The sequence below is a fragment of the Linepithema humile genome, chromosome 3, assembly GCF_040581485.1.
Source record: "Linepithema humile isolate Giens D197 chromosome 3, Lhum_UNIL_v1.0, whole genome shotgun sequence".
Lineage (NCBI taxonomy): Eukaryota > Metazoa > Arthropoda > Insecta > Hymenoptera > Formicidae > Linepithema > Linepithema humile.
The window spans coordinates 3,772,010-3,798,452 of NC_090130.1; the positions used below are offsets into that span (position 1 = coordinate 3,772,010).

At 34.8% G+C, this 26,443-nt stretch overlaps 4 protein-coding genes across 29 annotated transcripts in view; 3 read left to right on the plus strand and 1 right to left on the minus strand.

Moving 5' to 3' along the window:
• The first annotated feature begins 4,217 nt into the window (after nucleotides 1–4,217).
• On the plus strand, nucleotides 4,218–7,307 carry LOC105676247 (uncharacterized). The gene is made up of 4 exons (XM_012373981.2): nucleotides 4,218–4,568; nucleotides 5,302–5,410; nucleotides 5,526–6,214; nucleotides 6,456–7,307. The coding sequence occupies exons 2-4, from the start codon at nucleotides 5,407–5,409 to the stop codon at nucleotides 6,984–6,986; spliced, it is 1,224 nt and encodes a 407-aa protein (XP_012229404.2). The 5' UTR covers nucleotides 4,218–4,568; nucleotides 5,302–5,406; the 3' UTR covers nucleotides 6,987–7,307.
• A 689-nt stretch (nucleotides 7,308–7,996) lies between these two features.
• LOC105676251 (elastin-like) lies at nucleotides 7,997–13,643 on the plus strand. Of its 18 annotated transcripts, XM_067352503.1 has the most exons (10): nucleotides 8,423–8,708; nucleotides 8,964–9,023; nucleotides 9,277–9,336; nucleotides 9,589–9,648; nucleotides 9,903–9,962; nucleotides 10,210–10,269; nucleotides 10,523–10,586; nucleotides 10,960–11,125; nucleotides 11,195–11,544; nucleotides 12,024–13,643. In XM_067352503.1, the coding sequence occupies exons 8-10, from the start codon at nucleotides 11,122–11,124 to the stop codon at nucleotides 12,663–12,665; spliced, it is 996 nt and encodes a 331-aa protein (XP_067208604.1). In that variant the 5' UTR covers nucleotides 8,423–8,708; nucleotides 8,964–9,023; nucleotides 9,277–9,336; nucleotides 9,589–9,648; nucleotides 9,903–9,962; nucleotides 10,210–10,269; nucleotides 10,523–10,586; nucleotides 10,960–11,121; the 3' UTR covers nucleotides 12,666–13,643. The 18 variants fall into 18 exon arrangements, with proteins under 18 accessions (XP_067208620.1, XP_067208619.1, XP_067208616.1 ...); XM_067352508.1 differs by lacking the exon at nucleotides 10,210–10,269; XM_067352502.1 differs by lacking the exon at nucleotides 9,903–9,962.
• A 1,113-nt stretch (nucleotides 13,644–14,756) lies between these two features.
• On the plus strand, nucleotides 14,757–20,989 carry LOC105676541 (PRKC apoptosis WT1 regulator protein). Of its 7 annotated transcripts, none has more exons than XM_012374533.2 (10): nucleotides 14,758–15,157; nucleotides 15,341–15,468; nucleotides 15,566–15,714; nucleotides 16,132–16,261; nucleotides 16,449–16,545; nucleotides 17,062–17,169; nucleotides 17,560–17,600; nucleotides 17,713–17,757; nucleotides 18,538–18,703; nucleotides 18,825–20,989. In XM_012374533.2, exons 2-10 carry the CDS (start codon nucleotides 15,452–15,454, stop codon nucleotides 19,008–19,010), a joined length of 939 nt encoding a protein of 312 aa, XP_012229956.1. In that variant the 5' UTR covers nucleotides 14,758–15,157; nucleotides 15,341–15,451; the 3' UTR covers nucleotides 19,011–20,989. The 7 variants fall into 7 exon arrangements, with proteins under 7 accessions (XP_067208623.1, XP_012229956.1, XP_012229954.1 ...); XM_012374531.2 differs by having other exon boundaries at nucleotides 14,759–15,157; nucleotides 16,419–16,545; XM_067352522.1 differs by lacking the exon at nucleotides 17,062–17,169 and having other exon boundaries at nucleotides 14,757–15,157.
• Nucleotides 20,295–26,443, minus strand: part of puc (puckered) — a 32,339-nt gene continuing 26,190 nt past the window's right edge. For all 3 annotated transcript variants that reach the window (XM_012374319.2, XM_067352485.1, XM_012374321.2), the window contains one exon: nucleotides 20,295–25,069. In XM_012374319.2, coding sequence (XP_012229742.2) covers nucleotides 24,699–25,069 — 371 coding nt within the window. In that variant the 3' untranslated portion in view covers nucleotides 20,295–24,698. The remainder of the gene's footprint in view (nucleotides 25,070–26,443) is intronic.

Below are 26,443 nucleotides of genomic sequence, written 5' to 3' on the forward strand. Positions count from 1 at the left end.
GCCAACGGCCGTTCCCCGTCCGCCCACCCCGCCGCGCCTCGCGCTCTCTCCTTCTCACTCCGGGCGCCAGGAAGCAGGCCGCGACGCGAAGAGGGTGCGCGATGTGGAAGCGGGAGAGAGTGAGAGGCTTTATCGACCCGCGACACAGGGCCGGTCGAGGAGGGAACCCGGTGACTTCGGTGAAATTGAGATTTTGTTTGAAGTATGGCAAAGGACGGATAATCTGTGACAAGAACGGAATTGACGAAGGGTTTGACTTTGGGACGGTGCGATAGAAAATAAAACAATATCTTAAAGTGGACGGATTTTACTGCAAGCATTGTTTTAGAATTTTTTATAAAAAAAAATCTTCATTTTCGACAGCAGAAAAATCACAGACTGATGCGCTAATATATAGATATTTTTATAATTGAATAAACAATAATGAATGTTCTTTTTTGTGTTTTTAAAAAATAAAAAAATTTTCAGTAATATATAAATTTTCCCAAATGATTTACATTTCTATAATTAATTTTGGTGATGCATCAATGACATTAGTAATCGACAGTGTTGAATATATATAATGTTTATCAGATATATTTAAAATAAAAATAAAATTTTGCTATGGTGTAATAAAATTTATTATTCACATTCCAATCTGTAAAAGTACTGTGAGATAGACTTTTGCTATCGAAATTTTGCGGTCTGCGATAAAATAAAGCAATTAAGAGTAATTAGCCGCGAAACCATGGCAACCTCTTTTGCGTCATGGCAAAGTGAAATTATTAGTTGCAATCTAATTTTCCTGAACTGATCCGATTATGTTGTGAGTTTGTACATTACCGTCACTGCAAATAATATTCCGAAATCAAACGCTGATATTACCAGCGCTGTACAAAGTGCGTGATGTTCCCGGCTTCTAACAACATGCCCCCCGGCCAACGGTGACGTGTTTTAATTAATAAAGACCACATTAAAATAATTGCCGCTAAAACCCACGTTTCCCACTGCGAGAGTCGCGAGGCTATTTCCACAATTACGAATTGACCCGGTTTCTTCGCAGATCCGTAATTCATGTCCCGCAATAAAACCTTAATACATTATAACGCAAAATTATATCGCAACATAACGACCAATTCTACAGTGAAGTGTTTACTACGTCTAAAATACATTTACTTCCGTTTATCTTAAGCTTCGCGATTTTGAGAGCGTATTTCTGCATTATAGCGCGTATGAAATTTAATTCTCTTGTTTTTATCATTCTTCATAAAAATAAAACCTCATTTATCACCGAGAAGTTTTCTACGCGTGTAGAAAAGCGATAAAAGAACTGTTGTGTCAATTGTAAGTGAATTAAAAAATTGATTTTATGGCATATATGTATACCGTAAGCTTAGAGATTAATGCCACGCTATTCTATCAACCATTATTAGCCATTTTCCTATTATTATCAAAGTGTATTAAAAAAATAAGAAAAAGAAAATATTTCAGGATATTATGTCACATTAATTAATTCACTAAGTTATGCTACAGAAAACATCTCGTATTTATGTAATATAAAATGCGTTTCACGTACATGTATATATCTGTCTCTATAGAAAATTATTTTAAAAACATATTTTTGAAATTCGAAATTAATATTCTGTCGACAGAAATTGTAAATCATGATTAAACTTTGTTTGTCAATCATAATTGCTTGACGTTGTTTTAATAGTATCACTTGAGACTTTGCCAGGAAATTCAATAATAAAAATTGGAAAGCTGATTTACTTCGACATTTTTGCGAAAGAAAAATTCACTTCAAATATGTTTTAAAACATTTTTTTTTAAATATTCTTCGTCGAGTTTTCCATATAATTGCGCACGTGTGATTACGTGAAATGTCCGGTTTGATTGACAGACATGTGATTTCGTGACTTTACACCGATATCAATTTTCACAGCTACATAACAACTCAAGATAATAAAAGTAATTTTGAACGATGCAGAAAATAAAAATAAAATAAAAATCGTGGTAACAATAGTCACTTAATATTTACAAATATAAAGCTTTTCTTCTTTCTCTCAGAAATAATATTTAAAGAACTTTAATAAAGAATTGTTATGTAATATTTAAATATCTAATAATTATTGCAATCAGCTGATGATTTCAATCAATTATAATTAATAATTAGTTGTCTTATTCTTTCATATTGTGAGACAAGATTGAACACTTCCGAAATTTTAAAGCTGATATTATTTACTATATATAAATAATAAATATAATTATTAGTAAATGTATTTACTAGTTTGTTTTAATAAAAATAATCTTAAAGTTTTAGCAATCTAAATATCAAGTTCTAGCAAGCGATTACTCTGCTGTCGACATCTGTTGAACATTAGTAGCTTCGCAGTTCTCTATAGAACTTACGACCAAAGTTAGGTAAAGCATGTGAAATGGAAGAAACGTTTTGCCATATTATTTCATTTTTTTAATAAAAAGTTTGATTATATCAAAACTAAGTTTTGATTACATCATAATTCGCGTGTCCTCCACAAAAAAATTATACTTTATTTTTACTTTATCATATATAGTTAAGAATGAAATCTATAAAAGTAATATAACGTAGTTATAAGTATATGCATAAGTCACATATATAATTATTTTTTAATAAGAAAATATTTGTAATACAAATTATAAAATGTTTGAAATTATACTCATTACATAATGTGAGCAACCTAAAATTATCTTGACGAGAAAATAAACCAAATATTTAAATTTTGGTGGCCCTTTTACACAAAAATCTTAACTAAGTTAAATTTTCAAGGCCGTTAACTTTAACTTAACTTAGTTAAAAAAAAAAGCATTAACTTACCCAACTCTGCATCCATGGCAGTTACGGTCTTCCGTTTTGCATGTTCAGTATAACAGCGTTATGAATAATGTTTTCGAGAAATAATCAATGCGCGTTTCTTCATAAATTAAATCAGAAATACGTTTGACGCCGCCATGACGGGCAAGACGATAGATAATCATCTGATTTCATGATAAATTCTCTTCGCTCCTTTTCCTAATCCTTTTTCTCCTTTGCCACGGCCAAGCTTGCCTTCAAATATCATAAAAATATTCATGATACTTCAACAAAATGAATAAGTTCCATTAAGTTTTCACCATCTGATACTTTCATACCTTGGCTGCACGACGATTTCTACCATGATGGTTCTAGTCAATCAAAGCCAATAGGCTTGTCACCTGACCTGCACGCTGCCAACCATTCAGGCGCGTTGTGCGATTTTAAAACAATATATTTGGCTGCGCTCGGGAAGCGCGCAATAGCGCTATTGCGTCATTCTATCTTTATCGTTCATTAGACAAAACAAGGATAGAATGACACAATAGCGCTGATAGCGCGCTTCCCGAACGCAGCCTTTGATTTCAGCATTGGCATTATATTACATGTAAAATATAACAAAAATTAATGGCTTATAATTTATTATTTGTTACTTTTTATATGTAATGTGCTTTATATATAATGCGATTATTTTATATTAACAATGCAATCACGATGCAATGCATGTTTGTAATTATTATAGTTCGTATATCCGAGTACCCGGGTAGACCCGGGTAATACCCAGAAGTAATCTGATATCTCGGGTATTACCTGAGGCCCTCAGGCTGACGGGGATCACCCGGTTTTAAATGACAGCACTAATACATACATACATTGTTCATGAGATTCTTCATGGCATACGCAACTGATATCTCATAGCGTTTTTGATTGAACGAATTTTGATCCACCGCGGATCAATTAATCACTATTTTACTATGAATTTAAGTCTTTCATTGGCGGAAACGTTGCAATGACGTCATTATACAACTCTGGATCGATCAAAATCCGTTCATTCGAAAACGCTACGAGATATTACTTTTCAATGACATGTATACGTATACGTATACGTATACACAGCGAAAGAATTAAACAATCTTCAAAATATTTTAATAATAAACTACGCACTAATTGTTTAACTATTTACTTAAGACCTATTTACTTGATCTTTACGAGAATTTTTTTATTTCTTTACGTTCCAACTTTAGTAGTCCGCTAGCTGGCATTAGCTGACACTAGCACGCGATCTAGCGGGAAAAGAATGTACTACATGCAACAAGTTTCATCAACTTTATCTAAAGTCCAATCTACAATGTGCTTTTTGATTTTTTTTCTGCCTTCTTGCCTTTGTGTAAAGGCATATTTTTCTTCGAAAATTCAGAAAGGAGAAATTGTAAATCACGGTGTTTCTTGACTCCACGCAACAAACACATAAAAAGCAGAAATACGAAAGGCAGGAAGCAAGAAACAATAAGCAAGAAGCACTTGTAGATCAGGCTTAAGGATTGTTGTCGTGACGGTGACGAGACCAGTGTGATAAAACTGCGGAGAAGTGTAGAGACGTGAAAGTACATATCAAAGCAGGAATAAACGAGGAACCTTGCTGCTATACTGGAAAGTGAATATAGAAACAGAATTAAAATAATGTTGCATGTCACGTTGTGAACAGTGGTGCATAGATATTCGTAATAAAACGCGTCATTGTTTCTATCTGCATAACAAGGTGTGTATCGATAAGATAATAGTAATTGTGTTTTCTGTCACATTAATACAATCGAAGAGCCTTCAATTTTTTGTTTCTAGTAGGAGAAAACAAAAATGCAAATAATATTGTCGCAATATTTTTTTATATTATTCAGTGGCAGATGAAATTTATTAAATTTTACAAAATATTAAAAAACTTTTGAACTTGATAATTATAATAGGACAATCCTAATTTTTTGGTTTGATTTGCATTTTGCAAATTGTTAGATTGAAAGTTATGAATGAATAAATTAACAGCACTGCTGTAAAATAATACATTTTAATCATGCATGTATACATGAATGCTCTTTAACTAAATTGTCTGCACTTGATTAATTCAGAAACAATTAAAATAATATTACAGGTAATTTTAAAAAAGACTATCTGTGATCAATGTTTTTCTGAGAATTCTTTTATTGTACATATATGTAATTTGACTTGGAAAAATGTGTCTCAGTCATTTTGATGTCTAACACATGTGTATATTTTTACAACTCAAATATATATAATATATTTTGCTCTACAGCTCTTTTTAACTTTTTAATAAAGCATTTTTTAATACATGGTCAAAGGAATTTTTTTCATTTACTTAATTTCTTCAATGTATTGTGAAAATATCATTGCATATTTTGTGAATTTTTATACATAAATTTATACATGTATATATATTTTTTAATGCACATTTATAATTAAGAATATTATTTTGTCCACAGGTGTTACTAGCTATAAATGCATTACATCTCATACAACACATCCTATTTTAATTTTTAATAATATATGAATTGTTAATTATATAAAATACTGTAATTGTCAGAAAAATGGGTAATTGTTTATACTACTATTTTATAAATTATAAACTATTTATTTTATCCACATAAATACTTTAAAATTTTTTATATGTTATTGAACCAGAAACTTAATTAAAATAATATTACAGGTAATAACAGTACTAAAAAACACCATGACAATGACGTGAAAATACGACGTGATATAAATGCATTACATAATGTAAATGCATTACATAATGTAAATGCATTACATAATGTAAATGCATTACATGATAGAAATGCATTGCAAAGAAGATATGAATCACATACGTCAGTAGAATTTCCATCAGTACCATCACAAGGAATTCCCACTACTTCACCTACAAGAAATATTAATCACAGCGGTTCACGTTTAGAAACAGAACAAGATTTATCTCGTAACTTGAGATTCAATAATACAGTTAATACCATTAATAATAAAGTTGCAACAGTGACTGACAAAGAAAAATATAGCAATGAAAATCAAACGACTAGGTTGGTAAATCATACCGACCCGCAAATATCACTATTAAAAATACAGAACGACTTTATGACGGAATGGTTTACATGGAAAAAAACATTTCTTACGTATAAAAAATCGATTGATCCACTGGAAATCAATAAAGATAAGTGGTGTATACTGCTCTTAAATCGTATGGGTCCTATCGGCCAGGATATTTATAAAACTTTTACATTCGAAGACTTTCATGAAAAACAAGATATAAATAAATTATTAAAGAAATTTGATTTCTATTGCTTATTTGGAAATTTAACAAGAGAAGATCCTGATGAAACCGATAAATACGTAAATGCCTTAATGGTACGTTTCAATGAATATTTTTATTAATATCACAAACAGTTTGTTTAAATAGTTTTTGAAAAATTAGATAAAAGAAGCTCAAAGTTATGCAAAATTTTCTGACATTTTTTTTTTTTATTTTTGCTTGTAAAGCTTGTTTTAATTTCGTATGTAAAATTAATTGAATATAATTTTGAAAAAGTAAACGATAATTATTGATTTTTTATTTTGTCAAATAAAAATGTAAATAATTATTTTTTAGGTAATGGCATCGAAGCATATGACAAATACGGATGAAGTAGTGAAGGAGAAGATTTTAATGGAAGTAGATAAAAATAAGTTCAGGCAAAAAGTTGGAAATTTAATTCCAGGATTCTCATATCCTGCGGGTATACAGTGGTTAACTGTAAGAGAAATGGCATACATTTGGATGTCGTACGAAAACTTCGACTTCAAACGAGATGAAAAAATCCTCAAGTCTCAAGTTAAAAACTGTCGTAATTGTGGAGACACGCATGCGCTAAATAGATGTCGTGCTCATGGTAAAAAATGTACCAAGTGCGGCATCGAAAATCACTTTTTCTACAGATGTCCATCTCAATATTTTGCCAACTGCATACGGTGCGGAGAAGGTCATTTTTCTCGACAATGTCCTGCTTACGGGAATGAATGCCATAAATGTCAGAAACCGAATCATTTCTCCTGGAAATGTGGGTTTCAAAAGCTTCTACAATGCAAATTTTGTGGTAACATGCATTTTGCATCTAAGCCATGTCCCGTGAGAAACTTCTAAGAATGTAAGAATATAATGTATTGTGAGGGATTATACCCAAAAGAGATAAACATATACAACATAAATGTTATCCATATGGTGTGTCTTCTGCAGTGTTGCAAAGCTTGATTCGCGATATAAGTTTTATAAAATATAATAAGTATGCATATATGTTTACTTTTATTTTAGTATCATTTTATATTACTATTAAGAACACAAGTAAATTTAAAAAATTGGAATTACTTTTCTTTCAAAAAATTTTGAAACATGCAAAAGTTATATTTTTTATGTACTTTATAAAATTACTATCTACATTTAATAAAAATATTATGATTGAGCAAAGATTTTTAATACCAAAAACCTCCTATATTAAAACGCAGCAGTAAAAAGCAAACGTGGCGCGAAGTCATCGTTCTTTGAAGCTGTTCGGGTGACATGTGCACGATTATATGTAATCTTATCTTTCGATATAAGGAAGTTTATAATATGAAATCAACAGGACTCTTCTGGACTTCATTGACAGAAATTGCGATTATCAATTCTTTATTTTAATGAATCTCAAAACGTGCAAGAATTATAAGATACTTTTGCTATATGAATTTCTGTATAGAAATATTTTAAAACTGCGAATGTCTTTTACTATAAATTCTTTGACAAATTTGGTGATGATTTTTTATGAAATCGCCACCATTTAAATGTCATATCTTTTGATATTTATAAACTACGATAGTAGATATCAAATTAGGAAATTATTAGAAATGTGTATGCTATTGAGAGTACAAAATATATATTTTTGTATCAATTTTTTTTTAAATTATTACAGATAACTTTAGAAACGTACGTGCGTCTACCCTTAAGGGAGGAGCCTGGTGTAAATCGCTGAAAAAAAAGGTAATTTTTTGGAATTTTTTTTTTTAAACAATGCAACAGATCTTTTTAATGTTTTATTATGTTTTAAAAAGTAAAAAAAAATTTTTTTGTTAAAAAATGGATATTATTTTAGCACCTATAAACAGATCTTGACACGGTCTTGTCGCCGAAGTTGTAGCGCCTTTTGTCTAAAATTGTTTAAATTAATTATTTTATTAATTTTATGGGTTCATCGACGATTGAATTTAATAAACTACATGTATGCATCGGGACAACTCGATTGATCGAATAGTTTCTAACTAATCTTTCCCACCAATTTAAAAAAAGGTTTAAAAAAAAGTTTTGAGAAAAACGCGTTTAAAATTTTTGAAATAGAAAAGTAAAAAGGAAAAGTGATTTTTGGAAAAACGCAGCTATTTTCCGTTAGTCTGCTATTCCAGGTCCATACAGCAAACCTTCAGCTTCCTCGTAGAATTGAAAACAATTTTCGAAACGATTACACCAGGTTTCCTCCTTTCAATCAAATCCATTCAATGACATGTTCAACTTGGCAACACTGCGTAAAATATATAGCACACATCTGATTCAACGACTTCATTTGTTCGGTATCCTCAACAAGCGCGTAGTGTCGGATTGAAGCTGGCGAAGAACGAAAAGAGATTATCGTAATATTAGACTTTTTGCCAATTTATTTGAAAGCAATAAACAGTTGTTATCAGTCTTCCAGCAAAGATTAACGATAGCAAAATATGATACGTGTTGAAAACATTGATATAAAGATTGAGTGCAAAGCACATTTTATAGTCGGCTTCCCGTCAATCTCTGGAATCCCCGGAATCCCCGGACTAAAACTTCCTAATGTGAATTTCTCAAGTAAGTTTTTTTTGTATACGTTTTTTGGTGAAATAAGAAATATGGTTTTTAATACATTTAACCAGACAGCACACATATACAAAAGACGTTCAGAAGACATCCCGAAAATATCTTTGAGAAATACGATAACTTCGGGATGTCCACCGAACATTCCCTGGGTATGCATGCTGTGTGGGTAGTTTTATTAATGATAGCAAAATATGATAAATACAATACATACTGATATAAAGATTGAGTGCAAGATATAATTTATAGCGAGCTTTCCGTCAGTCCTTGGAATCCCCGGACTAAAACTTCCTAATGTGAATTTCTCAAGTAAGTTTTTTTTGTATACGTTTTTTAGTGAAATAATAAATATGGTTTTTAATACATTTAACCAGACAGCACATATATCCAAAAGACGTTCAGAAGACATCCCGAAGATATCTTTGAGAAATACGATAACTTCGGGATGTCTTCCGAATGTCCCCCGGGTATGCATGCTGTGTAAGTGGTTTTTATTAATGATAGCAAAATATAAATACAATACATACTGATGTAAAGATTGAGTGCAAGATATAATTTATAGCGAGCTTTCCGTCAGTCCTTGGAATCCCCGGACTAAAACTTCCTAATGTGAATTTCTCAAGTAAGTTTTTTTGTATACGTTTTTTAGTGAAATAATAAATATGGTTTTTAATACATTTAACCAGACAGCACACATATCCAAAAGACGTTCAGAAGACATCCCGAAGATATCTTTGAGAAATACGATAACTTCGGGATGTCTTCCGAATGTCCCCCGGGTATGCATGCTGTGTAAGTGTTTTTTATTAATGATAGCAAAATATAAATACAATACATACTGATGTAAAGATTGAGTGCAAGATATAATTTATAGCGAGCTTTCCGTCAGTCCTTGGAATCCCCGGACTAAAACTTCCTAATGTGAATTTCTCAAGTAAGTTTTTTTGTATACGTTTTTTGATGAAATAATAAATATGGTTTTTAATACATTTAACCAGACAGCACACATATACAAAAGACGTTCAGAAGACATCCCGAAAATATCTTTGAGAAATACGATAACTTCGGGATGTCCACCGAACATTCCCTGGGTATGCATGCTGTGTGGGTAGTTTTATTAATGATAGCAAAATATGATAAATACAATACATACTGATATAAAGATTGAGTGCAAGATATAATTTATAGCGAGCTTTCCATCAGTCCTTGGAATCCCTGGACTAAAACTTCCTAATGTGAATTTCTTAAGTAAGTTTTTTTGTATACGTTTTTTGATGAAATAATAAATATGGTTTTTAATACATTTACCCACATAGCACACATTCAAAAGACGTTCAGAGGGCATCCCGAAGATATCTTTGAGAGATACGACATCTTCCGGATGTCTCCTGAACGTCCTTCGGGTATGAATGCTGTGTGGGTAGTTTTATTAACGATAGCAAAATATGACCAATACATACTGATATAAAGATTGAGTGCAACATATAATTTATAGTGAGCTTTCCGTCAGTCCTTGGAATCCCCGGACTAAAACTTCCTAATGTGAATTTCTCAAGTAAGTTTTTTTTTGTATACGTTTTTTGGTGAAACAATAAATTGGTTTTTAATACATTTACCTACATAGCACACATCCAAAAGACGTTCAGAAGACATCCCAAAGATATCTTTGAGAGATACGATATCTTCGGGATGTCCCCCGAACGTCCCCCGGGTATGCATGCTGTGTGAGTAGTTTTATTAACGATAACGAAATATGATAAATACAATAAGTATTGATATAAAGATTCAGTGCAAGATATAATTTATAGTGGGTTTACGTTCGAATGAATCTTCGGAAGTAAAATGTAAAACTTCCTAATCTGGATTTCGCAAGTAAGTTTTTATACGTTTTTTAGTGAAACAATAAATATAGTTTTTAATACGTTTAGTTTTTGTTTATTAATTCTTAATCCATTTTTGATGCGTAATTGTTATTAGTGATCTATATTTTTTCTTAATATTGTGAGCTGTCTTATTAAATTATGATACACCGTAATAATTATACTTTTTAATTTTATTACAGATGCAAAAATGTGTTATTTTTAAATTATTTAAATTTATTAATTTGCATGTTTCACCACAGCTTGTGGACAATCTTTTGTTAAAATCTTACGTATCTTATTTAACCTAAAATATATAAACATTAAATTAATTTTTTATTTATACATTTAGAGTAATAATAAAACTTTTTTATTTTTCTTATTAGGTTATATAATAAAAATACCAAATCAAATAAAAGCCGATTAAACTAATAAGAAAAATATACAAGGCTGACAAGGCTGTTATTTTAATATTTACATTTTATAAAATTGAGTAAGTGATAGATATCAACAGCAATAAAAAATAAGAAAACATTTGTGAAACAAATATGGGTAAGTAATGGGCAATTTTTCTTAATTTGAGAATTTCTCTTCATATATGTCACATTATTATTTTTACAGAATACAGTGCAGAATTTTTTACATCGAATTTGTTTAAGAAAATGGACAGGCTTCCACCATTCAATACCACAGAAAGAGGTATAGGCAGAAATTGGTGTGCGTGGAAACAAAATTTTTTACATTTTCTCCAAACAGAAGATCCCACAGAGCATTATAAAAAACAATGGTCGACTATCTTATTAAAGTTGATTGATCCCTCCAGAGAACAAGTATTTCGGTATCTTCCCAAGGAAGATAATTTAACAGAAAATTTTGAGTTATTGTTACGTAATTTAGATGTATATTTTATTTTTGGGACTAGAAAAAAGAAGAGAGATGAAAACATTGATAAATATATTGATAACTTGATGGTGAGTTGATATTTTATTGTTGTAAGTCAATCTTATGCAAAATTAAATAATTTTTTATAATGTACATTGGAATTGGATGACTGCGCGAACAAAGTCATATGACTCAGCTGATAAACACTGATAGACAAAATGCATATATGTGATAAGTCATAAAGGCATGATATGTGACAAGACCTGTAAAAGTTTGAAAGAAAACGATAGCACTTCCTTTGTGTTCTTCTCAGTTTAGTTTTAAAAATAAGATTTCTTTTTTAAATAAAAGATTTTGTTTTTGTCTTAAACATTATTTGCTAAAACTTCATAGTTTTTAAGTTTTCTAAAGCATTGACATCTTGAAAAATTTATAATAAAAATTTTAATTACATTTCGATGAAAGAATTCACAATTTAAAAAAATGACAACCATTTTTTATCGTTAAACATTCATTTTGTTAAATTTATATAATTATCTGTATTATGTATTAAATTTCTTTTTTGCAGCTTATTGCTATTGGAAGCAATCACAGTGATCCTGTAAGCGTTGTGAAAGAAAAAATTATACAAGATATCAAATATTGTAATTTCACGGAAAAAGCAATGCTCTTCGTCCAGTCCAAAGGAACAAACTTAGTATCATATTTACAATCATTGAACCTCCACAAAATAATGTTATTTTGGAAACAATGCGAAGAAAAGTCACAAGAAGATTGCGGAAATGCACGAAATCAGATCTCTCCACCTCTTCTCAGATGTATGCGATCGGCTGAAATGGAATGTGTTCGTTGTGGTGGTCACCACAGCAGGAATCGTTGTCCAGCTCATGGAATACAATGTGACAACTGTAAGGGATACAACCACTTCAAAGAAAATTGTCGAGTAAAGTATGTATCCAACTGCACCAAGTGTGGAACAAATCACGTTCAGTCACGTTGTCTCGCTTACGGCGAATTGTGCACCAATTGTGGTAAATCGAACCATTTCTCATGGTTGTGTCGGGTACCTATTGTTAGAGATTGTCCTAGATGTGGCTTTGATCACGCTGTATCCATGTGTCCAGCACAGGGTAAAATATGCACTCGTTGTAATAAGCCTAATCACTTCAAGGAAAAATGCTTGAGCAATGTAAGTGATGAAGAAGAATAATGTAATATCGGTGCTGTTTTCAAGTTTCTAAAAGGTGATGTTACACAAGTCATCTATAACTTAATCTTAATGACAGATTCTATGATTTGTCTGGAATCAACTTTTTCTGAGTAAAAATGTGAACAGAAGTTATGATTATGCAACTTTTCAATTTTTGTTATATATCTTCATAAATAAATTTTAAAATTCCGTCAAGATGAAAATTATTTGAAACTAATTGAAAAGTATGGTTTCGTTACCTATTTAATTTTTTAAACTTATAAAATGCCTTTTTGTAACTATCAGAAGCTAATGATTCCGAATTTATCGAAGAATTTGTTATTAAAATTAAAATTACTACTTGTGTCTTGTATGCTGTAATAAGAAGAAAATGACACAATATTTTAATGATATATCTTCCTTACATACATATTTGTTTTTTAAACTATATTATTTTAAAATATTAATTTAGGAAAAAGTTTGATTATCTTCTGTTATAAGTGCAAAAGTTATAATTAGAAAAAAAAAAAAAACATTTTTACTGATTTGAAATCAAAACTGCTCTGTTTCACACTAGACATAACTATATATTTACATTTTTTTTAAATAATTGCAAATAGCAAATATGTGATTAATAGAAGTTTAGTTATATTACTGTTAATTTAGCATGTAATTATTATAAATAGAAAAGATTCCACAAAATGAAGTGTACACAGAAATTGTGAAACATGAAAGTATTGATTTATTTTTAATATTGCTAATATTGATGGAGATTTTCATCAATAGATTTATATTTTATTATATATTTTATTTTTACTGTTCAAGAGATTATTATAGTTATTTTTTTCGATAGAATATTACTTTGTGCAACTATCTATATTACTATTTAGATACTACAAAAGTTATATATTATTAATTTTTCATTATTTTATGTAAATGTTAAAATAACTGATAAGGCGTTTGTGTATTGTAACATTAAATAAAGACATCTGACAATGAGATATGATTCTCTATTTATAGTTCATAATGTCGCATATATTTATAAGCAATTATTCTCTTATATAATTAAATATTTTATTAAAAAGACTAACAATAATTAAAACCAATACATTAAACATGCATTATTAAAATGTATTCAATTTTCAAAGAAACTGTTGGGCTTCTTCGAATTTCTTCGCTGTATTCATATTGAAGCGAGACGCAATTTTCCGTATGCACTTTTTACCGATCTTGCACTTGCTGGTGCATGTTCACCGATTACACAACCGTTGCGTTCTCTGAACGCAGTCCAGTTTCGGTCTGTTCGCAGTGACGCCAGATTTGAGACATAAGCAGCAAGCAGCATGAGGAAATACTGCACACATGTGCAAGCCACGTATATTGTGAGCTCTGCGTTTCGGATTTGCATCCTGCAGAAGAGCATAATATTAACACGTATTATATATATAATATAACATATAATAAATATAAGGACGTCTAAAGACGTCTCAAAAACATCCTAAAAGAAGACACCTTCAGGACCTTCTAAAAATGTCTTTAAAAAAACATCTTTAAGACGTCCTAAAAAAAGACGTCGCTTTTTAATTTCTTTATTAACAATTAGCATTTTGAATTTTGCAATAAAAACTTTCCAAAAATTTTAAAAGAGACGTTTTAATTATTTTAGTATTTTACGAGCATCCTAGCACTGACAAAAGTAGCTCAGAAACGGAAATAAGTATACAAAAAAATTAAGATTACCGCTGAAACGGCCAGAAACGCTTTATTTTAACTGGGATTTTAAAAAATTGTTAACAGGAACACATGAGATATCAGGAGCTCCACTCGAATCAGTGCCATCTATTGGTTAGCTAAAACAACATAACGACTGCACATGATGGTAAGTGTACCGACTGCACTAGTGAGTGAGCTCCTGCATCATCATGTGCTCTTGTTAACAATTATTTAAAATCCCGGCTAAAATGGAGCACTTCTGGCCGTTAAGAAAGGAGACAGAAATAGTACGTCTGCTCTCTTCTAGTGTCCGAAGCGCGGAGCTCACATGTACAGTGGCTCGCGCATGTGTGCGGTATTCCCTCCCCTATGCTGCTCGCTGCTTGCGTCCTTGCCAGTCCTTGCGTCTCAAATCTGGCGTCACTGTTCATCCGTCACCTGATGTATTACGCATCGCGTTTACGCGAAAGGGGGGGACGGTTAGCGTGATGAACACAAGCAAAGAGAACTAGCAGTCACTGACAGCAAGTCACTAGCGAGTCTTGCAGTAGTTTTGTACTCGGCAGTGAACGTGAGTCGCAATCCGCAGAGTTAACTCCGTGGTGAAGCGCCTTTCTCGACTCATCTGCCTTCCACAGGCCGCGAACGATCGATACGCCGACCTAGCTCGCGGCTACGCTCCAGCTATGCGCCCGTTTCGGCTGATGTTTACGATCGTCGTTTACGTCGACTGACAGCTGTCAATTCCACATTCGGGTCACCAGTGAGTCACCGGATCGGCAGCTAAGAGCCTCCTTCAGGTGAGTCCTCGATCACAGTCCGGCGTCCGGACGCGTTCGCTCTCGCTACATGCGTTGCACGTTGTGTGTGTGTCTCTCTCTGTTTTTACTGATTTATTTATCTCTTTTTCCGTTTCGCCTGCTAGCTCGTTTTTCTTTTTTCAAACTCTCTTCTCGACTTCTCTTCCTCTCCCTTTTTCTCAGACGAGTCCTGAAACAGTAGTAAAATCGAGCGCTAAGCTCCCAGCTCGGGCACCCGCACGGGACGATCATCCCCCCATAGGTATCGCACGTCACGACCTACCCTTTGTTCAGATGTCCAGGTATTTTTTGTAAGGATCCAGTTTTTTCTCTTTGCACAACACGCACACTCTCAACACTGTACTTATCGCGAGCGCGTTGTCACGATGATGTATCCTTACATTGCAGCGATATCACCGGCATGGCGTCCAGCTCCGTCAGCCAGGAGGACTTTGACAACGACTTCGAGTTGACGTCCAGGAGGTCCAGAATCAGGACTGCTAGGGCGAGAGTGGGCCCTCCGAGGACAGGAGATGTATCCTCCATAAGTTTTCAAAGTACATGTCAACAGCTTGTCGTGATATGTTTACAAATCTGTGGTTGTTGGAGCACTTGGAATATTTGGCTATTGATTTTGTGAAAGATAAAAGATAAGAAGTTAAAATACCAATGATTCATAAAGTGTCTATGACAATTAAGAAACTATGAGTAATAAATCTTTAAAGTCCGAAGTTAAAAATATCTGACAGTTTTAAACGTTAAAAACTTTTTGCATAAAAGATTATTGCAATAGATTTTTGACACAAAAAAACAACTTATCATGGATGGAACAATACTAAAATTAATGGACGGCTTGTGAAGTATTGGAGTAGAAGAATAATAAACAGAGCTAATTAACATTAATGACTTCTGAGATAATTTTTGTGTTCATTAATAATATTGACAAAATAAAGATCTTACTCTTTCTGTCGCAGAGAATACACCTGATGTGGAGGAATCGCAAAATGCTTACGACGCAGGTTCCAACCCCGTGCTTCCGCCCGAGCACGACAACCCGCAGAGCAAACCCATAATAAGGAAGCAGGATAAACGCGTGACCGGCCGGTACGTAAACCGCGATCGCATGCGCTTGCAAGACCGATAAAGAAAATCATGAAAGAAAAATTTATTGTCACGCTTGGAGTGTTGATTAGCCAGCAACATCCATGATACACGGAACTTTACGTAATTGCCTAATTATACTTTCTGGATCTGGTTCTAGTGTCTTTAGTGTCGTATCCTGTTTGCACAGGCCAACGCACATAAACAAGGGGAAGCAGCAACGCGATCGACGGAAACTACGAGAAAAGCGGCGTAGCACAGGAGTCGTACATTTACCATCGACAGAGGTTCGCGATTCTTACCGTCAATCATCCTAAGTAATCGCTCCACTAGATTCTAGCGGCGTACTAATCAATGCGACTTCGGCTCTGGAGTTTTAAAAGTCATTCAGCTGCGTCGAAATTTTGCATCTGGATTGAAACAAGTCTGCAAGCTGTGCTTTTGATTATTGAAATCTTAAGATTTCATCTTATATTTCTATAGTTTTAAGATCTCCTCTTACTTATTCCTGGATTTTTGGAAAGCAATTTTAAAGTTATAGAATTTTTTCGAAAGTTCTCTCAAGACGGAACTTTTTAAGACAATTATTTTAATATATCAAAGAGTTTCTTGTGATGAATTATAATACTGAGCCTAGCGACATGCTGCTATTTTTCATACCGTTTATCTCACAGTTCATGATCGTTTATCTCACAGTTCATGATCGTTTATCTCACAGTTCATGATCGTTTATCTCACAGTTCATGATGTCTAAAATTTAATATAAATATCCCCAACATTTGGTAAAACGTACAATTCCTCAGAGCACTGGCGGAAGTACGGGGGAAGACGAGGAGGAACTTAGCGGCACTTGTCTTGAAACTAAGCACAACACGCATCACAATGAATTTCTTGATCACGAATTGATAGAAGTAAGTGCAGTCAGTGCCAGTTCTCACTTTATATGTATACAGAAGGCCAAGTATTTATCGATGGTAGAGAAGATGTATGTGTAAAAATTAATTTGCATAATTTATACTACGCTTCGTTTCTTTGGCATTACTGAAATTTAGATTTGTTTTATATTTTACATACACTTTGAAATATGTGATGCACACCATTCAGTTAGTTGTTAGAGAATAGAGATTAATTGCACATCGTCAGTTTCACAGGAAAAACTAATTAAGTTTCCAATCGTTTTTGAGTAACATTGATTGCAATCAAAATTAGAGAATGGAATTTCCAACAAAGCCCAAATTTCTAAAAAAAAACTTCTAAGTCAATCTTTTTAAGACGATTACTTAAAACGGCATATGTTGCAGGAGCGGACCGCCAGAATGTACACGCAAAGACGAAACAAAAGGTATCTCACGCATGTTCACACGTAATTACTGACAATTGGGAAATAAGCGTTTCTCTCATGGTGCAGTAGCTGTCTTTGACTGTCATTTTAATGAATCACGACTGCTTTCTAGGCACTACCGTACTTCATACAGGTCATGTATAGTTAGGCACAATTGGTAAGTGCGCTACGTCGTATATCCGAAGAACCATGATTAGGCACGACCTGTACGAAGTACGATAGAGCTGGTAGAATTAATCAATTAACAAACTATCCACTACGTTATCCAAAATTCATCCCCATAATACTCCAAATATTAACAATAAAACGATAAATTAAAAAAATGGAAGAAATTCGAACGTGACTTGCTGCGGTACAAAGAGTATAAATACGCGAATCAGCTGAATGCAAATATATTTTTTAATTAGATATAAATAATTTTGATTGAAAAGGGAATTTAATTAGCTCGTGAGTAATTGTGTCTAATGTGCAATGGTTTAATCGCGATCGTTGAAAAATAGTTACGTATTTTTTGATAATCGGAAATAAAAATTTTAAAAATCGCGACTATAAAAAATAATTCAAGAGCTTGGGGCAAAATAAATATTTTAAGCGTGGAAGCAAAAATTGCATGAGATTTTTATTTTATTTGTCCAGTTATGATTATTATTAGAATCGAATTATCGAAAAAAGGAGTTGTATTTTCCTTCAGATATTTTCTTGTAAAATCTATTTCATGTAGTTTGTGTGCCTTAAGCTCTTCAATTAAACATGTGTCTGCGCCGAAATCAAAATATCTTATAATTGTATGCGATATTCTTTGTATCCGCATCCATGGTCGTGCCTAATGCAAAACTTCTAGATAACATAATGTAAAATATTAATGAAAAAAAAAAGAATATACCAGTATATGTATAATAATTGAAGCACAATTTACATGCGATTGTCGACGTTTTAGTCACTCGGATTTGGAAGCCGACGACGAGGAATTCGATTCTCTCAATCAATCCGATAGCATTAATCAGTCGGACGGCAATCACGAACCGCCAACGTCAACGTTAACGTCTGTGAACGCGACCGGCAGGCCGAGATTACCGACACCTACGGGCGATAATCCGCACGAAGTAAGCTATCAAAAATATTTAATGATTAATTAATTGAATCTACGCTATAATTACATCCCGAGAAGTTTTATGTACTAATTGGTCGTCAGACACTTGAGAATGACAATCGAGCGATTTTCAGCTGATCGAACGAGCGCAGGAAGAGAATAGGAGACTATTATCACTTTTGGAAGATCGGGACCACAAAATAATGGCACTGGAAGCTCGCCTTTTAAAGCAACAGCACGAGATGACTATGGAACGAGAACGGCTTCGCGAAGAGAATGCCACGTTGATTCGCGCAATGGCGGCATTAGCCAGCAATTAATTCTTTTCGTTTCTCGAGCATAAATCCGCGCGATTTGATTTTGATTCTCAGTTTTCTCCCGGCAGAACCCGCTTGTAAAAGCTGAAAAGTGGTACAAAAACGTTTAGTTTTGTATTGCTTTTTTTCCGTTTTCGTTGTATCAAGAACCACGGTAGGATAAACTGAAAGTCACGCGTCGCATTGATCCTTTAATTTTATATTTTTTTCCTTAATGAAATTTAAAAGGCTGAAAACTTAATAGAATGTGTAAGCGAGCTAGCTTGTAATTTGCGTGAAAGTTTGAAGAAATTTAAGTTGATAGCGATAAGAGTTTAGATATTTAGTTTAATAAACTAAAAAAAGATATTTGCACATTGCATTTCGTAGTAATTGATTTTCTATCTCCCTCCGAATATGCATGATTTGTGAATCATCCTAGGCAATAAGGAAGGAATTAATCAATCCACCTAAGTAGAGTAAACTTAACTTTAGTGCATATCGCAGACTGAGTCATTACGAATAAACAGATAACTTTCTCTAATCACATGCTGGGCTGCAAAAAGCATAAACGCAAACTGCACCGCGAGCCACGTTTTTTAAAAAGCAATAATTCTCCCTCGTAAAAATATTGTTAAAGATAGATCGATTATCACCTGCACAGACATAGAAACTTGCACGTTGTTATCGATATATTTGCTATCTCTTCAGCTGATTAGTTGCCATTTTTTTTTCTTTCAATATGTTCTCGATGAGAGAAAAGCGAGAGATAAAACGGTGACGCAATAAAAATACTGAAATCATGCGAAAGAAGTGCCGATTACGACATAAGCGATCCATTTTCTATCGTAATAATGTAAGAAACGGATATTTCTAAGTTTTTTTTACACTTGCGCAACACATGGATGTATGATTATAAATTATTATTTTATTACAATTATTCATATTATTGTATTATTATTATTTCTACTATCACTATATGCGGGCTGTATCAAATTCTATGTATATATAGACGCAAAATGATTATGTAGCAATTAATGCGTTTAATTAAGAAAACCTTCGCGGTGAAATGTAGTATGCGGAGCGATGTAACGAGAATGTGTAATATTGTTTGAAGAAAGACTAAAGGAAAAAAAAAAAAAAAATCTTCGCCAGCTATTCAGTGACTCATCGTACTTCTTATTCCTTTCTTGCGTCGTAAAGATAATCTGGCATAAAAATGAGGCTTAAACCGCATAATTCGAAGCGAGGTGAAGTAGACGATAAACAGAATATTGTGAAGTGAAGCATTGAAGTAGTTTCCCCACGTGAACCAGCAAAGTTTTGCATTTTTATTCATAAAATAACTAAATAAATTTTCAATATAATACAATACTTGCACGCACATACGCAATATAGTTACATCTTTACGCTAATATTTTCCTAATCACTACGTAGCTGTATATTACAAATCGTTGGGATCCGATCATACATTTAGGGTCTCTCCTTCTCTCTCTCTCTCTCTCTCTCCCCACCAAATCCGTCTCGGTTTTCTCTCATATGTTGTTTGCCCTTATTCCTTCGAAATGTACACTTTGATCTTTCCCGGGATTTGTCTCATTAATTTACTCCGCTAAAAAGGCCCCGGAAAAGTTTGATCCATAGTTTTACGATGTGTGTAACCTTCCAAAATGTTGTATAAAACTTTGTCGAAGTACTTTGTGTCGTGTTTAAAGAGAAAGAGATGTCGATTGGTTCGCAAGAAGATATATCTCTAAGAGGCGCAAGCAGACATCCCGAAAGGGCAAGCGACCCTTCGCGCGCGCACGTTAACAATAGAGATACGACGACGTACAATAAACAATTCTCTTTGCAATCTCTTCGATTTGCACGCGCACAAATGTAATGTTATCTAATCGTGAAAGGCTAATCTTTGGAAAATTTATAAATAAATATGATATGTAGTAAAGATGCGAATACAACTGGTAGTTCAAGTAAAAAAAAAAAAAAAAAAATAAAAAAAACTGAAGAACTCGCAACTAATAGAAAGATCACATTACTCGAACTTTCCTGATGTCTGGAAAGACTGATAAAATAAATCGAAGTGGAGCGAAAGTGTGTCAACAGACGTATTTTTTTTTTTTCTTTCGTTAAAAATTCCCCGATTTATCCGCCGGCTTCATACCGCCGATCACAAGGGGAATGAGTCGCGTTTCGACGACTCGAATGCGAACGACTGACTGATCAATTAATCATTTTGATTACGCTACCGTTTGATTAATCAGCGCCGTGATATTTATTGCAAGTCATCGTATTAGCTATTGCTATCCAATGTCTCGATAAAATGCGTACACATTTTGTGATGCAACAGGTACTACACTTCTATCAAACCCTCCCCTTCACCATTCCCTCTCCATTCTCGATCGCTGGCAAGGTAACTAATCGTTTTAAATCGTTTTAATCGTCTATACATCGTGCGCCTCCACGACTATTTCTCAGTTCTCTGTCTTATCGCAAGGCAACGCTTCGCTGATATGTACCGTTCTTTGAAAATTGATTAACCGAATTCGTCGTCGTAGACAAAATCCTAAGGAACTTGGTTCTTCCGCCCCTCCGCCCCTTCCGCTCCGTCGTTCGCAATTTTTTTCTCTCTCTCTCTCTCTCTCTCGCGATAGCTTCTCTACGAAGTTATTGTCGGCTATAATTAAATCATTAACAAGGCGTCACACATTGCGATTGTGATTTTCCGTTGGTCGAACCGCGAGATTATTGTTACACGGCGGTATCTTTTTTTTTTTTTTTTTCTTCATCTACATCGCGCGCAAACTCTGAGCTGTAAAATTGACGCACTTCGCTTTGGAACATTCGACTCGCGTCGTGCTTGGTCATATCTTTAAGGGCGAGTTATTTGGATAAATGTGTACGGAGCGCTTGTGCATAAAAGTTAAAGTAAAATTGGACTAAAATTAATCTTTTTTTTGATTCTCAGTTCGAATATTCCAGAAAAGAGAACAAACAATTTAATTAAAATTGGACCGAAAAGAATCTATTGATTCAGATTTCGCATAATCGTTTCAGCGCACAAAGCGTAATTAGATGTGCGCTCTTTTTAATCATTTCTTAAAAGACAAATCAATTTGCGCAATAAATACATGAAATGTGGAATTAAACAGAACTTTACTGAAGTGTAGAACTAAAAAGAGGTTTAGCGCTCCAATATCACGTTTCGCATCTTATCGTCTAATATAATTGTACGCAATTTTACAATTACGATCATTATATATATTTCCTCGATTTCGTAGGCTACTGAATCATCCTCGCATTTCGTATCTCGTCTCTCATTCACATCCGTACGTATCATCATCCCAACAAACGACTAGATCACGATGGTTGGATTACAACCAGATCCTTAAATGCTAAGGGAGCTTAACGAACTAAACTATTTTCAGTGAACGATATATTATTACCTTTCTTTTCTTTTACCAAATATCAATATCGCGTTGCAATACAGACGCAAATAGATGAAACTTTCTCTATTCATCTGCTTTATTTCACTTGGATTTTCTTCCCTGTCATCTTTCGCGCTTTCTCATTCTCTCTCTCTCTCTCTCTCTCTTTCTCTCTCTCTCTCTTTCTTTCTCTCTATCTCACTACAATTTCTTCACTTACATAGATGTATTATTAATTAATCGAATTAATTAAACGACTGTTTTCACTTTATTTAACAAAGTTTTCATTCTTTCACAGAGACTGATCCTTAAATTAACACTCCACTTTACGTGATCCCGATGTACAGGGTGCCTCAAGAGAAGGAATATTAACATCGATAAAGTTGCATTCTCGAAGAAATCTCCTCCCTGCTGCAATAGCTGTATATATTTCTTTCCGTCTTTCACTCAATACATTTGATAAAAGTGTTTGAAAACAATACGAGAATTGCTATTCTTCCATATTTGTCCGCATTAAATAAAAAAAATATCTCTTAAAAACAGCTACAATATTAAAAATACGCAATATTTTCTCTCTTACGTCGGAAAAAACAACTCTCCGAATCAAAAATTTCTCCGAAAATGCAAGCGCGCCGTGCAATCTCGAAAGTGCGATCTGCGTTCAACATTTACCGATTGCATGTTTGACATCGAAAAATGAATAAAATTGTCTTTTATCGTTACCGTTTAATATAACTTATTATGTGTTGCATGGAAAAATAGAACTACCTGAGACTCTATTACTGCAAAAGTAACTCCATTAGTTTAGACTAGAACCTCGTTATTTCTTCCTCGTGACATCCCGTACATGTTTATTCGAGAGCAATCTTCTCTGTGCAGACGATAATTCTCCCAACGAAAATTCACGCCTGATTTGCAGGAGGTCAATGGAGAGGCAAGCGCGCGGTTCTCACCTGTTTTCAAGCTAATATCTTTGCCTTATCGCTTTTTGTGCAATCGTTCCGCGGCTTGCGGTTTCGGAGCTATTAGTTTAAAGAATGTGTTGCAAGAAGAGCGCCACTAATTTAGGAGTAAATCGCACAATCGCTTATTTGTTCCATCAAGACGCGCCAAAATTGCGCGTTTAATGTTGAATAACATTTCAATTGCTATTTAACCGATTAATATTATTCATTAGCCATTGAGCTACAAATAAAAGTTCATTTGCAATATTTATTCCCTGAGTTTTCCTTTAGAGCTGCCTAATGATTAATCATTCGAACAGTCATTTCCGCCGGCGGCGATATTTTCCTTCCTCGCTTCCTCTTGCATAAACAATAGCGAGCAATAACACCGCTTACTTAACAAGCGAGCATTCCGCACGTTTCACTTGCTTCTCTATTGACTCAGACAAGGCTTTATTAGGGAACACTGTGTGTCGTAAGTACAAGTTACGTTTATCGTTCGCGCGAACGTCATACGACAATAAGTAATCGCGGCGCGCTGCTCGTTATCGAAGTTGGAAGAGAGCGTTGCTCAAGTTATATTTCGCGCGATGTACGCTCCCCGTCACTTTGCGCCTCTCCGCAGTAAAAAGTCTCCGTGCAACTCTTCTCGGATACAAAAGTGTGAAGAAGTCACGTCGATATTCGTAACGCGTCAAGCGTTGTCTAGCTAAAAAATTGCTTGGCTGATGATCGGAGTGATTTATTGTCGCTTACAGAGCACATGAAATATTATTATAGTATGCGATACTAATAATATGAATTATTTCTCATAAGAATACGACATACCTTCTTCATACGACTTGTATCGCATCCCTTAAATAAATCGATTTGTCAGGTCGGCAGTATGACTTTATCATTTTGTTTAACTGGATGTTCGTTCCGAAGGCACGGGGAATCCGGGAATACTTAAAAAAGATTTAAAATTTCGAAAAGTCAATGATTTTTAGACTAAAGAACCTCGCACATCTTTCGCGAGAGAAGCACGATAACTCAAATATCGAAAGGTATAAAGGTTTAAAGACCAAAAATCCCGCAGACGCAGCAGACGTTCGCGTTCCACAGTTTTTCGGTTTTAAATCTGATGTTATTTTTTTTTTTTTAACCATCCCGCGATCTATAGCTTCGTCATTCGGATTCGTCGCGAAGAGGCGCAGGAAGAACGTCGATATTCGCTCTCGACGATCTCTCGGGATATGTTTGTTGCCGCGCGCGTTGTACGACGCTTCAACGCTGGCGCCGACGATGCGGTACTCTCGAAAGAGACCAAAGAGAAGAAGATACGAGAGAGGGGCCCGGTCTCAGACGCTACAGCCGGAGGTGACCACTTCCTCGTTGTTAGGCTGATGACTCCATCTGCACTGATGACAGCTACCCGTTGTCGTCGTCGTCGTGGTCGTCGCCGTCGCCGTCGCCGTCGCCGTCGTGGATTCCTCCGGCGCGGAGCCGCCGACGTCGCCGGACGCCCGCAGACCCTGCTCAAGCTCCAGCAACTGACCCATGAAATTCAGGTTGGGGCTGATGATTGGACGCACGTTTTTCACCAGCTTGTACGCCTCCACCATCGACAGACCCTTGTGCCACATTATGTACGCGATCGCGATTGTCGCACTGCGCGACACACCGGCTTGACAATGCACCAACACGCTGCTTCCGGTTTTCCGCGCTTCTTCTGAAATATCAAGATAAAAGCGATGAATATTTTCTCTCATAACGGCGGTGTTTCTCAGATATTGTAATTGAATTTATTAATTTGTTTTTTATTTTATTTTCAACTTATTCCGTCCACCGCGCGCTCAAGTGCATATTTTCGAGTGATAAAGTTTTGATGGTTTTTCCAATTCTTGTTATTTTTCGAAAACTGTATTGATAGAGAAGACATTCTGATTTACAATACACATCGCTGCATTACTAATATGCGTTTATTTACGTTGAGAGCTCTAAACCTTTTGAAACTTGAAGATTCCGAATATTGATGATGTCACTTGGATTGCGCGCTTTCGAAAAATGTGGACTAGTCGAGCTCGTGAATACTAAAATGAAACAGTCGTGAAACCTGAACGGCCGAGTCCGTTATGCAATATATGGGAGACGCTATCATATCGCTAGTGAGTCACTGCATCGCCCGGATCCTATGCAGACATTCTCTGTTGTACTGTGAGAAAGTTCAACTGCGCGTTCGACAAGTTTTGTACAACATTTTAAATAGAAAAAACTTTAAGGGCATTCGAAAATCCGTTAATCCAATTCGACTCGATCATAATAAAAGAAAAGAACTTTTCGCACATTATTTATGAGAGAATGCGTGGAACGGAAAACATATTTATCGAGAGATTTCGAATGCGTTGAGACACCAATTTTTCATCATACGTTTAAAAATAATTTGGTAGCATCGCAACCGTCGCGATCGTGCAGAAAACAGAAATCATTTCGCTCTATTCATGGAGTTTATATTTTGCGCAATTTAATTGTATGCAAGGAACCGCGTGCCCGGACAAAAGGAATCGAAACTCCTATCGAGTTTGGGGCTGAACGAATTACTATACGCGTGGGAATGCGTGCTTCTCGAAAATAAACCTACGGCAAGATCGAGCCCTAACTGGGAGGGTGCGGAGTTGGTTTATTCAACCGGCATTCCACCAGTTGCACGCCAAGGGGGGAGCCGACCCCCCTCTCTTTCTCCCTCGTCCCTTTTCGAGCCCTTACAAACGCCACGCACGACTGCCGTTCTCCCTCCACGCGCCTTGCCTCTTCGCAGATGCGTATACGCACAAACGGTGCGTAAAACGCACGACAGGAGAAATCGACGTCAAGGATGAAGGAGAGAGAAGGAGCGAGAAAGGGCGAAAGAGAAAGAGAGAAAGAGAGAGAGAAAGAGAGCAGGGTCAAGAGGTGAAGAGGGAGGTCTCTTATGTTTCACGGATGCGCGCGCGTATGACTCATACTTTCATGAATGAAAGGTTCTTCTGGTCTCCTGGAGCGCTCTGGTTCAATGGTCCACCGGAAACGTCTGGTTACACCCTGTTTCCGCTCACGCGCCCGCTAC